At 40.4% G+C, this 13,221-nt stretch overlaps 1 protein-coding gene across 3 annotated transcripts in view; it reads left to right on the forward strand.

Moving 5' to 3' along the window:
- Window positions 1-144: 144 nt before the first annotated feature.
- The window catches only part of LOC116713747 (inactive phospholipase D5-like), a 55,261-nt gene continuing 42,184 nt past the window's right edge, over window positions 145-13,221 (forward strand). Inside the window, exon 1 of one of the 3 annotated variants that reach the window (XM_032553983.1) lies at window positions 145-886. In XM_032553983.1, the coding sequence (XP_032409874.1) occupies window positions 728-886 (159 nt within the window). In that variant the 5' untranslated portion in view covers window positions 145-727. Of the gene's footprint in view, window positions 887-11,990; window positions 12,328-13,221 lie in introns of those variants that run through there. The other 2 variants (XM_032553984.1, XM_032553985.1) reach the window with 2 other exon arrangements.

A 13,221-nucleotide genomic window follows, 5' to 3' on the forward strand; every position in this document is an offset into this window, starting at 1 on the left:
ATAAAAAAGAGAGAGAGAGAAGTAGAAATGGGTGTGTCCATCCACTGGTTCCACTGGTGTTTCTCACTGGGGTCCTTCCTCTCTCTCTCTCTCTCTCTCTGTGATGCTGCACTCCTTTAACCCTCGCTCACTTTCTCTGGGTTTGCCAGCACACTCCCTTCTCTTCTCTCCTTCTCTTCCTCACACACACACACGCCCACCCCCCCACGCATGCCTCCACACTGGGGATGCCTGGATAAGTGGAAGCCCTGATCACTATTAGAGTTCCTAGTCTGCTGAGGGCTTAACAGGTCTGGCTCAGGCTAAATCAAATTCAGAGACTTTTTCAGGACACTGTCATAACATGAATCCTCACTGTTCGGACAGATCCATTTTGGAAGATTACCTTCAGCTTCTGGACTTCATCCCCACAGAGGTGAAGAAGGAAATCAGGGGTATGACGGCAGCTAAGGCTATTTCTTGATGCATTTGAGGAAAGCTGTAAATGCTAATCTTCTACATATTTTTGTGTCTCTGAAAAGACTGGAACTGAATGCACGCAGCTCATGTTTTTTAAAGTTATTATTATTATTATTATTAGAAATGTGATGTGCTAAATGTTCATGATGCAGCTGGGGGAAACAAATGTTTTCCACACTTATTAAAACATCAACAGGCAATTTAAATAGATTTTAAAAGATAAACTGTAACTAAAACTGAGCTGCAGAAATCGGTCAAGCGACCAGCCATGGAGGCGCGAGGGACCCGGGGCCAACTAGGAGGTCAAGACCTGAAGGGCTTTGGCTTCCAGCCCCCTGGACTCCCGGCCAGCTCCATCATAACTGCAGTCCAGCAGCAGGACTACTCGGCCAGCGTTTGGCTTCGCAGGAGGGAAAAGCTCGAACACGTAAGTTCTGAATGCAGAGAAATACTGGAACAACTGAATACAGAAGAGGAAGATTCACGTCCTGTAGAGGTCGGAAGGTGTTTTATCTCTGCAGCCACACTGACTGCTGATATATCAGAGCTGTCAGGATGCTAAAGTCAGTGCTGAAGATATAACTCGTAACCCTTATAGCAGTGGTGTCCAAACTTTTTGGCGTTTTGTACTTTTTGGTAAAGTGCAAAACAAAATGTTTTGTACTTTTAATTCTCATTGCAAAAAGTTGTTTCTTTTTTGTTGTTTTTACTCGCTAAATAAACTACACACTATATTTTAATCAAATAATGAAAGCAGTCAGATGTCTGTAGTTCTTTGTATGCTTAAAACAAAAAGTGTCTTGCAGAATTGCCAGATTAAAAACTAAAAAACAAAACAAAACAGTAAATCATATCCTTAATTTTATATCAGCTAAATCATCAAAATGTTGTTGCTAAAATGAATGGGGCTATGTTTTAACTGAGGAGTGAAATTTATTCATTCATTCAATCAATTTGTCAAAAAATTGGGAGTGTTTGGTAGCGGCAGCATCATAACGTGGGCCAGCTGGGTCGGGGAAACCTGGTGATTGGGTGATATTTCATAACAATTTGTTCAGGACTAGACAAACGCAGAACAATAGCTATAAATTTATAGCTAGAGTTTAAATGGAGTGATTTAGATCCAAACTGGTTCAAATCTGAGAGTGGCCCAGTCAAAGATTCAAAGAGAATCTATGTCAAGACTCTAAAATTGATGTTTAGCTTTTTTTTTTTTAAGGTCTTTTGTGGCTGTAGTGTATTTGTATTTGAATTTGCATTTGTGGTCAGACAGAAGAGAGGCTTGTGAGAGAGAGGGAAGATATGCGACAAAGGTCATCAAACCATGACCATGTTTGCCTTTTTGAATGCTGCGACGCATTTCAGTCATGTGCTGTTCTGCATTTTTCAACATTCATCCCCATGAGACTTTTGCACTCGGAGTGACATTTCCTCACACAAGCTGCTTCTTAAACTCATTGTTTATTGTTAGTGATTTATTCGTTACCAGACAGAAGTCAGGAGCGGCTCTGGAGGCTCCCCGGCCTGCAGGTAAACCAAATCAACATTCAGCGTTAGGCTTCTAAGCGTGGAGATTTAGCATCAGGGAAAAGCTGGGTGCTGAATATTTGATGGTGGAGGCGAACAGCGTCGGGTCCTGAGAGCCGCTTCCCAGTCTGTCTGCATAATCAACCGGGATGATGAAGCAGCCTGTCTCCGTCCCGCAGTCTCACAGAACGGAGACAGAAGTTTAAGTTTAAAAAGGTTTTCTGGAAAAAAATTTTTTTTCTTGTCTACAAATGTCAGATCACAGACACGCGGAACCTCGCAGCAAATTCTTTTTTCATTTTCTGCAGACCAAATGCGCCACATACACATAATGTAGGCTCTTTATGTATTATTAAACAGTAGCCAAAGTGGACCTGAACCTTACTGCTGCTGGAATTGTTTTTCATTATTTTTGCGATCCTGTCACAGCATTTGCTCCCCTTTTGTCCAAGAATAGATTATAATTCTGCTATTAGTCTATAAAGCACTAAATGGTCATTTATAAATAGGGATCATCAAGTCTCCACAGCATATGCTATGTTAAGTTGTTATTTCAGATAAATATTTGTATGTTTAATTAAACAAAGACTGAGGTCACTGGGCATACAGTAAAAGTTAGGACAATAATCCATAATTCATCTGCGCTTCCTCATTTTAAAAGCTTTTTCTATCCAACAATCACAAACGTAAATGTCTAACGCTTGCTATATTGTCAAATCTCAGTGTTGAAGTGACAGTAAGATTCAGCTTTTTGACAACAAACCCTTCAGGTGCCGGAGTGACTTAATGAATATGAGGAAAAGCACTTTATGCAAACTGCTATGTATGGTGAAGGATATGTGAGTCTGTGGGTCTGTTTCTGTCTCAAAGGCTCAATATACTTTGTTGGAGTGCACCTTATCAATAAGCCTTTAAAATACCAGATTTTAAATAAAAGTCAAATTAATTCTTTCTAAAAGAAATTAAAAAAAATAAGATACATCATTAGCGAAAGAAACCACACATAACAGTCAAAAGATGTCGCTGAATAAGTAAACTACTCTCCACTAAAAAAATGTGCTCAACTTGATAGTCGGATTTTAAAATTCTCAGTGTGAGAGACTTTTTATTCAATATATGATTTTTTTTTTTGCAGATCTTCGAGAGCGGTGGGGAAAATTATAGAGGGAGCTGAATGTTGATAACATCTGACAGATTCGATTTCCCCGACTTGCCATGAAAAACTAGATGTTTAATGAAATTTTCTTTGGAAGAAATGGTCCGCACATAAATCTAACGGAAGAGTAGGAGTTGATCTGCTGACAGAGAGAGAGATGATAAATGGAGTTAAAAGTAATGCAGGAGACAGATGTGGAGTTTGATGAAAAGTGCTGCCGGATGCTGGTGTTGACCAATTTTATTTAACACGCCCAACCGAGAAAATCTAGATGCATAATTAGAGTAACAATTGTAACAATCTCTCTGTCAACACGTCTCTTAAAAGTTGATATACTCCCATTTTTATATTTATTTCAGAAGCATTGCATATCCTTTTAGAATTCATGCTCTCGTTACTAAATATCAATTATAAGCCATGCTTCTGAGGTTGAAACTAATTCACATACACGTTTTTCTCTGACTGCCTGCGAAGTTAAGTCAGACTAAACTTCTCTTTTTTAGGTCAGTTTAACCAAAAATAATTTCTACTTTCTAAAGGCTAAAAATAAAAGATATAGTTTCAACTGTATCTTAAATATGTTTTCCAAAACAACAACAACAAACAAACCTGTTAAAACCTGTGGTATACTTTCAGGAGGCCCCACAGAGGAAACAGTTGGTCTATTTTATGTTGCGGTCCAACATTTTTAAAAGTTGCTCCACAGGCATCTTGTCAAGTGTGATATAATCCACCCTACTTTAAGTGAGTCATGTTGCCCTGCTGGAAAAAGTAAACAGAGTTTTACCACATCATAATTCACAAAGGAAAACTGATCTGTCAGTATCATCTGGGTCTTTTACAAATAGTTACGAAAAACAAAAATTAAGCCTCACAGTTAAATTAACGTTTGCTGATTTTTGTCGGCACTCTGTTTGGTCATTAGATGTATTTCATCACAGCAAAGCTGCAGGTACTTCGTCTGATCCTAAGTCTGCTTTTGATTGATATGTACATTAAAAACGTTTTTTGTAATCACGGATGGTAAACCATTAAAGCCACTGGAAGGCTTAATATTAGTTTCTTCTTTATCAGACCTTTATTAACCAGCTAATGGCTCCATTGAGCTCAACACTTGTTTCACAAGAAAATAACAAAACCTTAAAAATATAAAACGTTATGAATTTGACAAATAAAGAGCATAAGCAATTGTTTATCTAGGATAAAAAATGTACAAAATAAAAAAAAATACATAATTAAATCATTAATTAAATGAAACAAACTGAAACAGCAACAATTTGAGCTTGAAAACAGAGGCACTGTTGAACGGTTTTTTAAGATCTATCTAACTGTTAGTTGCTGAATATTTGAGGTTGGTTTTCACTTTTATCCTGGACTTTCACAAGCATAGGTTGACTGTTTTTTTTTTCCCGTTTTTTTGTTAGTTTTTTGTCTATGCTCCACTTCGTGTGGTACTGAAGTGGCTTTTCTAAAACTAAGTGCCTTAAATGATGCATTAAGAGTCTTTGAGTGGGAGCTGAACAGATTGTCCATTATGTCATTATGTTATTCTGGACTTTCTGCACACGAACGTCATCCCGGCTTCACACGCTTGCTTTTAGATTCACACATCACCCTGGGAAACACTGTGCAATCTTTAACTTCCTATGTTAGCTGATGGATTCAGTGTGTTTGTTTAAAACCAAACAGATCAGCAGCTGACAGGCTGGCTAGGGAGGCTAACTCTGCATCACTTAGACAGACAGTGAAATCTCCCGGAGGAGTTTTAGGGACTGACAGTTTGTAGTGGAGAAGCTGACTGCATTTTCACTTTAGTGGGAGCGGGGTTGATGGGTGGCTTAAGTTGGCAGTGTTGGTCAGACTTTATCAGGCCCTAAGGAGATTTACCCCCCTAGTCTAACGAAGAGGAAGTTTGGTTCATTCGTTTTCCCATATACGTGTGCTGATGGAAGGAAGTCTATGAGGAAAGGCAGCATTTATCCCAGCTGAAGCAACATTAGTTCAGTGTTGCAGATTAAGAGTCAAAGAAATCCCTGCGTGTACTTGTTTTTCCGTCTTGGGAATTTGATGGAATGTTTTTGGAAAGTTGCACACACCACCCGGGATTTCAGTACCGGTCAGCTGCATTGCATTTGGTCAGTCAGTCTGATCGTAGAGAACGATTGATACCAGATTCTAAATAAACGCCAAACTCATTTTTTGTAAAAAAAAAAAAATATATATATATTAATAAAAAAAGGAAAAGGGGGAGAAAAAATATATATTTTGAAGAAAAAAATTCAAAATTTTGTTCTTTTTAGAAAAAAATGTTTCTAAAAATGTTGCTGCTTTTTTTGTTATGAAAAAACAGCATCATTTATACCAAATAAATGCTGCTTGCATTTGTTTTTGGTATAATGCAAGCAGCTAAATTTTGCTTTTTGAATAAGCAGAATTTAGCTGCTTAAGTCGCTTATTCCAATACGCAAAATAAGAATCTGATCAGATTAGCACTTCCTTTTTAAAAAAAAAATCCAGATATAATTATAGTAGAAGCTTGTTGATGGCTGCATTGACCTTTTGGTGGGAGTGTACAAACAGCGTTTAACTCTTTAGGTATAATTTTGTGCATGGTATGCATTAAAAAGAAAATAAATGATCACAAACCTCAGATTAGCATGGCTTTCATAAATATAAATAGGCGTAAACTCCTGATCCAAACGACATACTGTACATATACTGTAAGTATGTGTGTTTTAACTGAACTTACTTACTGAACAATTTGGAATAAAGATAAAATGTCACAAAAAATATATATTTCTTTACTGAACTACAGCAAACAAAACAAAGTGGAATTTCTCCTAAAGTTTACAGTGCTTTAGTGAAAGAGTTGCTGTCTTCTGTGCTCATTTCCTACAAACTCAATCTCTGCAGTCCAGCCTTTTTAGTCCATAATCATCTCAGGCATTGTTGTCCACCTTCACAGCAGCACAGGCCCCATTTCTGCAGCTATGGACAATTATTTTCAGACTTCGTCTCCCTCTTATCTGTACTTGGTGAATTTTTATCTGGCAGTCATTAGCAGGAGAAACGAGTCACCTTTATCTTTGTGCTGTTTCTCAGCAGTTCGGCATTAAGCAGCAGCTCCATAATAATGATGCTTTTTGATCTTTCAGCTGCCCCACACACTTTCCTCTCAGTATTCAGAGTTGCTTTAATTAAAGCTCTTTCTTGTTGTCTGTTAAAGCAGATGCTTGCTTTCTGGGAAGGCAGCAAGGGTAATGGGAGGTGAATAAAATCAAATAGGAAGCACATCAGAGCCCATTTGACAGAAGTTGCCTTTTTTTAATTGTCTGCAAGTGTCATCTGTATCTGGAACTTGAAAATCTAACTAGGTGTGAGCTGCGCATAGCTGGAAGCTTAGTACAAACTCCGGGAGACGAAACACCCGGAAGCTCCGGGTGTTTCGTTCCCTGTTTCACATCCTGCCTCATGCATTCTGCAGCAGCAGCTTCTTCAGATGTGATTAAACGTGTTGTGAAGAGTCAAGTCCTGCCACAGATTCTCAACTACATTTAGCTCCAGACTAACTCATGCATTTTAGCGCAGGATTGTTGCTCTGCAGGAAAGTACACTTTGGTTTTTCCTCAGGATTCCCCCAGTATTTATCTGCGTCCATCTTCCCCCTAACTCTGACCAGTTTCCTCGATCCCAGTTGGAGTAAACCCTACCCCCACACAATGACACCACAGTCATCATCATTTGTTGAGGAGATGGTGTGTTCAAGGTACTGTGCAGTGTTTGTTCTCAGCCACACACGGCGTTGCATGTAGGCAGAAAAGTTCTGCTGTGGTCTCAGTGATCAGAGTCTGTTCGTTGTCTCCTCTCCAAGCTTTACCTGCTGATGGGAAGTTCAACACTGTATGTTTCATACAGGGCAGATTAATAGAGTGTACAACGACTGGTTGTGTAGTCCGTTATTGGATGACAGATTAAACTTGAACTTTGTTAGATTTTTCAGAATATCGCCCTTGGAGATTTTACCATTAATTGCTGTTTTCGGGCAAACAGGTTCTCTTTGGTAAGAATTACAAATCTGATGATGGGAAGAGACGTAAATCAATAAGTTGCCTCAAATCTCATCTATGTGTGTGTGTCAGTATATTACACTGGTCAACAGCCAAAACATTGTCTGGGGTTTTTCAACTGTTTTAGGGTCATTTTGATGTGCTGACTCTGAAAATTTCATTGGTTTTGCTCGACCAGGTCAACTTTCTGCGCTATGGATGCAACATGAGCATCAAAATGCACGACTTGTTCTCACGTCTGGATCGGTTTCCTGAGAACCTGGGGAGAGATTCCATCAGGACAGAAATTAGATAGGGTGCTCTGATTTACCAGCACTGTACGGCTAAATAAACCTGGTCTCCCTCTCACAGACTTCACCTGTGAGATGGAGGGAGGGAGTGAGGGGGGCGGGGGTCTGTCTAAGGCCCCATATTACCTTGGTCCGGCCCTGCATGAACAGCCGTTGAGATGCGCATCTCTGGAATCTACCTGGAATCTACCTGGAATCTACCTGGAATCCCCGGTGGCCCCTGTCAGTCCGCTGATGCTTAGGGAACATTTTGATTAATTTAATTGTGGCACGTTTGGCTTTATGCTGCAGTTCTAGTTATTGCGACAATATTTTCTCTGATCTTTATTTTATTAACTCTAAATGCTCTGGGCCGAATCTTTAACACTTGAGGTTCTGCAATAACTTCTATTTACAGCCGCGAATCTCCAGCCCAAATCCCGTCAGCAGCGGCTTTAACCCGCCTAAACGTTAAGGAGAAGCAGAGCGAACAGTCAGCAGGTGCTACCGGGGCTTTGAGCTGCGTCGCGACTCGTGGTGACAGTCGGTACCATGTCTAATATCAGGATGTCTGATATAAAGACAGATAATCTTTATATCTGTGGGTGGGACCGACTCAGACTGCCTGTAGCGAACCGGGCCTTTAGAAGCCTGATTAAGTTAAAGTCAGAAGTTTTCTCTGCAGCCGAAGCATTTCTGTGTTTAGGGACGAGGCGCGGAATTCCCGCTATTGCGAGGACAATTACAATGATATAAATAGAAACAGTTTTTCTAACGTCAACATCTGACGTAAACGTTTTTATTCACAAACCAGTGTTTAAAAAAATATTCTTGCCCATAATTTGATAGTTACAGGACACAGATCCGCCCTCCTCCTCACCATGGACCCGGAGTCTGAACAACATGGAGGCTCTGAGAGTCATTATTAGACTGAGGGCAGCCAGACTAGTTTATTTTGCTAAATTATTGTATTTAGCTAAATGTTATTGCTGAAGGGCACAAATGGCCTTCTGACATACAGATTAAAAAAATGTAAAATAAATTTAAAAAAAGTTTTTTGAAAAAAAAAAAACCCTCACAAAGGGCATTAGGGGCATAAAGGATAAAAGGGGTAGGGGCTCAAGCCCTTCAGACTTTTTGCTTACATTTGCTGTTGCGCCAGCAGAGGGAGCTGTTGGACAATGTAGCAAACAAATAGATCCAACTCATTTGCAGTTAATTGGCTGTATCTTTTCACAGTGAGACAACATGCTGTATCAAGTTGAGTTAAAAAAAACTGAAAAGCATAACCAGACTAATTTCATTATTTGGATAATTAACAGAGACCCATTAGGTTCTCTTTCCTCTCTTAAGAAGACAAATTATTCTTTTATGATTATGTTTTAATACAGTTCCTCCTGATCTGTGAGACTTGGGGTTTTTTCAAAGGTTCATCTGGGTTTAGTCAGGGCTTGAAAGCTGTGATCCCTCTCTGGATTTATGTCCTCTAAAAACATGAAAACAGAGAAAGTGACGCAGCTACAGCACACCCCCTCACATCTCTCTCTCACGCTGTTTGGCTGAAGCAAGAGCTGACCTTTCCATGTTGTGTAGCGTCTGAGGAACCCCCCTCACCATCTGCCAGAGAGCACGGCAAATAATATATTTTTAAAAAAGTCCAAAGGTCAACTGTAAAAACAGACTGGCTGTGAAATGGCCCGGTCCGAGCAGTCCACCAGCAGACAGGGTCAAACAGAGATCCGCTGTAAGCAGCGAGAAAGCTGAAAGTAGCAGTTTTACAATGAAACATGGAACCTGAACCTGACACATTTTTAAAAATATCTAACATATTTTTCAGTCAGAGAATGTTTCCTTTCAAGCGTGTGAGGTAAGTGCCCCTTGGCGTTATAGTCTCTTTGACGGCTCCTGCGATGCGGAGCTCACTCGGAAACTTCACAAGACCGTTCACATCGGACCGAGATGGAGTTTCACAAACCAAAAGGCAACCGATTAGTCACCCTGGGGCTCTGCTCAGAGGTCTTATCGAATGAATGATAAACGCGAATAGATTACTTCCTCCTGCCTTTGAGATTTATGTTTTGCCATTTCTGGGCTCACTGACACTTCAAAGACTGATGATGTTGCGGGACATAAAGTGACAGAATTAGACGATAACAGCTACCTGCTTTCTGAGTTAGCAGCAGCAGCAGAAGGAAAGTGAGTCAGCAGCTCATCATACTGCAGACGTGTCACTGCTGCTAAGAAATGAATCAAAAAGTTTAGAGCGGTTGATTTATGGGAGCAAAATCTTTTGTTAGATGTTAGATTCTGAGGCTGCTGAAGTTTCAGTTCGATATGAAATGTAACGGACATGATTCAGTCTAGTATTTCATCTTTAGGTTACACTTTTCTTTTGTTCTTCTTTGCGCTCTGCAGTGCTGTCTATTCCTGTCTGAATCACAATGACACGATCTGTCAACAAATTATTGTAAAACATTAAATGTGAATCTTGCCATTGATCGCCCAGAGTTACAATTTGCGACACTTGTCATAAAAACGTTAGCCACAGTTTACAACCCTCCAGAGCACACTGTTATATTGACATATTGACTAAGCAATTTGACTGTCTTATCCATACAAAATGAAACAAAAACCTGTCATTATTACATGTTTCCTGACTCTGGAAACATGTAATTGACTGATATTTAGTTTTGAGCGATGAACAAAGGATATTGAGAAAGACATTGGCTCTTGCCGATGATTCGGGAAATGTACCAAAGTGACTGAAAAAACAGTCATTCAAGTGTGTAGAGTAAGGAATACATGTAAACGTTGCAGGACTCAGGACTGCAGATTGAGTCCACCTCCTAAAGGAAGACTGTCCCTGCGGTGCTGTAGGTAGGACAGAGCCTCCTACACCTGTCTGTTGGACCACAAACTCTCTTCACAACGAATATCCTCTCTGAAACAATCTTGTAGAGCGTCTTATTCAGGCCTCTGCAGGCGTCTGTGACGTCGTCACACGCTGCATCCATGGCAGCCAGGAATCCATGTATATGGATGGCGGTCATAAACTTACCCATCTCTGTTGTGGGAATAATTCATCAATGGGGTAAAGAAATGAAGAGCAGGGCGAGAGAGGAACTCCATCAGCATCCCGCTGTGGGTCACAAACCATATTGTGATTATGCTGAAGCCATTATGTTCTCAGCCTCTTCTTCTTCTTCTGCTCCTCTATGGCTGTTCATCATGTCCAAATCCTTGTCCTTCCATTGTCAGAAATGCAATACTGTGTTGTGCTCTGGCTGCATGCCATGCACTATATACTTGCCAGTCGATGGTTCATGAGATGCACCTTTGAGTTATTTCAGAAAGCTTGTTGACTATTGGTTGACCTAACGCTTTGTACATTTACCTACTTTAGAGAAACTCAGAATTCAAGTGGGAGTGATTTACCAATGGAGTTCAGATTAAAACAAAAAAACAACAAGGCAACTTGTTCCAGCAAGAGAGTGGTCAGACAGGATTTTTTCATGACAACACTTCAATGACAAACTTATTCTTAAATGTTGAGGTTAAGACTATTCAATAGGAAACATTAAAGTACATTTTGAGCCAAATGCCTTTAGCAATAGAAAATGTAGGAAGAAAGCAGGGAATCGAATGCGATCACTTCTTCACTTCTTCAGCAAAATGAGAAACTGCCCCCGCCCCGACAGGCACAAGTGACACAGTGATTCAAAGATCGAACAAGTAGATATTAGAATTTCAATTCCGTTCTGAGAAATGCACAGAGAAAAACAGTAATAAAGTGCAGTTGTTTCCCCCCTATTAACCACTCTGAGTCAGCACAGAGTTGCAGCATTGGCTGTCTAAACAGAAGCTGACTTGAGTTTTAGAGAGCCTTCTATGTTATTGTCTGGTAAAGGAATTGGCATTTAAGAACTACTTTTAGTATATCCTTAAAAAGACAAATTGTCTCTCAGCTTTTACCTTTTGTCTCTCTGTTTCAATTGTTTAATGCAGTTTGTTAAATGTTGTCCTGGAGACTTACTCAGACATTAGCAACTGCATCCATACCGTGTTTGATGTAACGACAGCAGAACATGCGCCGAAAGGTGAGAGGAGAGACAAGCAGGATGGATGTACGGGGCTGGACTGCGTTACCTCTCTCCCCTCCCCTTTCTGGGTGTGTGTGTGTGTGTGTGTAGGGAGAGCAGGGAAATGTGAGCCTGCTATTAGAGGGAGAAGAGAGGCGAGATAGCAGGAGGAAGACAGGAAGGATGGAGGCAGGGATGAAGAGAGAGAGAGAAGGAGAAGGTGGACAAACATTCGATATGGCGAGATGAGAGGAAAGGAGGAAAGTGAGACACAGCAGGAGAGGGGAGAAAAAAAACAGGAAGAGATAGATAGATAGATAGATAGATAGATAGATAGATAGATAGATAGATAGATAGATAGATAGATAGATAGATAGATAGATAGATAGATAGATAGATAGATAGATAGATAGATAGATAGATAGATAGATAGATAGATAGATAGATAGATAGATAGATAGATAGATAGATAGATAGATAGATTGATTCAGAGTTTTCATTCATATAGTTGGACAAGACTTTGAGAAAGGGAGCCACTTTCTGCTCTCTCACTCTTTCTGAGCCACACACACTCTTTTCACACACACAGACATTTACAAACAGCAACACAGAGATTTTTTTGCTGTGCAGAGAGGGAAGGACTCCCCTCGCCTGTGTCTCCGGGTGGAAAAGGGGGGGGAGCTAAGGACCAGGAGACGTAGATCCACTCTTTCTGTTGCACGCCAAGAGAAGCACATGTGCTCTGGACAACAGAGGGAAGCATCATGAAGGTGAGCTCTGCATCCTTACAACTGCTGCGTCTGTCTGTCTGTCTGTCTGCCAGCGTCGTGTTGTGCGTTGCGTGGCTCGGTGTGGAGTGGAGGAGAAAGTGATAAGTCACTAAGTGCACAGAAGGAGGTCTTGGCAGCTGGAGAGCAGCTGTGCTGATTGGAGACTGACTGTAGCAGGTTGTAGAGGTTGGCTGTGCTGTACCTGCTTGTGCTCACCTCGCTGATGTTATTAGAACTATTCAGTGTGCATCCAGCCATGTCGGTGTACATACTAATGCAGAGAGCTCTGTATTGGTCCATAAGGTTTTATTATGAAGCCGGGATGCTTTACTGTGACATGTTGATGAGGGGAGGGAAATTTGCCTTAGGCTGATTTTATGGCAGGTTAGAACCAGAGAATTGCTCCCATGAAGGTGTGAAGTGTATCTGAATATGGAAACATGTAATTGAGTCATCTGCATTTTTCTTTACTTATCTCATTTTTTTATTTACATATATATTTATGTATGTCTTCCTGTATTCATCTGAAAATGTTTCGAGTTGGGGAAGCAGTTAGTTTGTTTTAGTTTCCTCCAAGCAATTGTCTGTTTGAAGCTCGTAATACACTGACAAGACGTCGGGTCGCAAAAAATGATTATTATTTACGAGGGTGGACGCCTTGTTAAGATGATGCAAGCCTTAAAGTGTCAAACTGCAGCACAGGATGCGCAGGGTTTCATGCACCTGAGCTACAGAGAGGATGGGTGTTAGGTTTACTCCAGAATCTCTCTACGCATTGTCAAACTAAAAATACAGGACATTCTTCAGAAGATAGTGAGCTCACGTTGTTGTATTTACATCCTTTGATACGTATGCCAGCTGAACTAAAAACATGACTTTAAAACATTGTGTTCA

The sequence above is a fragment of the Xiphophorus hellerii genome, chromosome 22 (genome assembly GCF_003331165.1).
Source record: "Xiphophorus hellerii strain 12219 chromosome 22, Xiphophorus_hellerii-4.1, whole genome shotgun sequence".
In the NCBI taxonomy this organism is placed as follows: domain Eukaryota; kingdom Metazoa; phylum Chordata; class Actinopteri; order Cyprinodontiformes; family Poeciliidae; genus Xiphophorus; species Xiphophorus hellerii.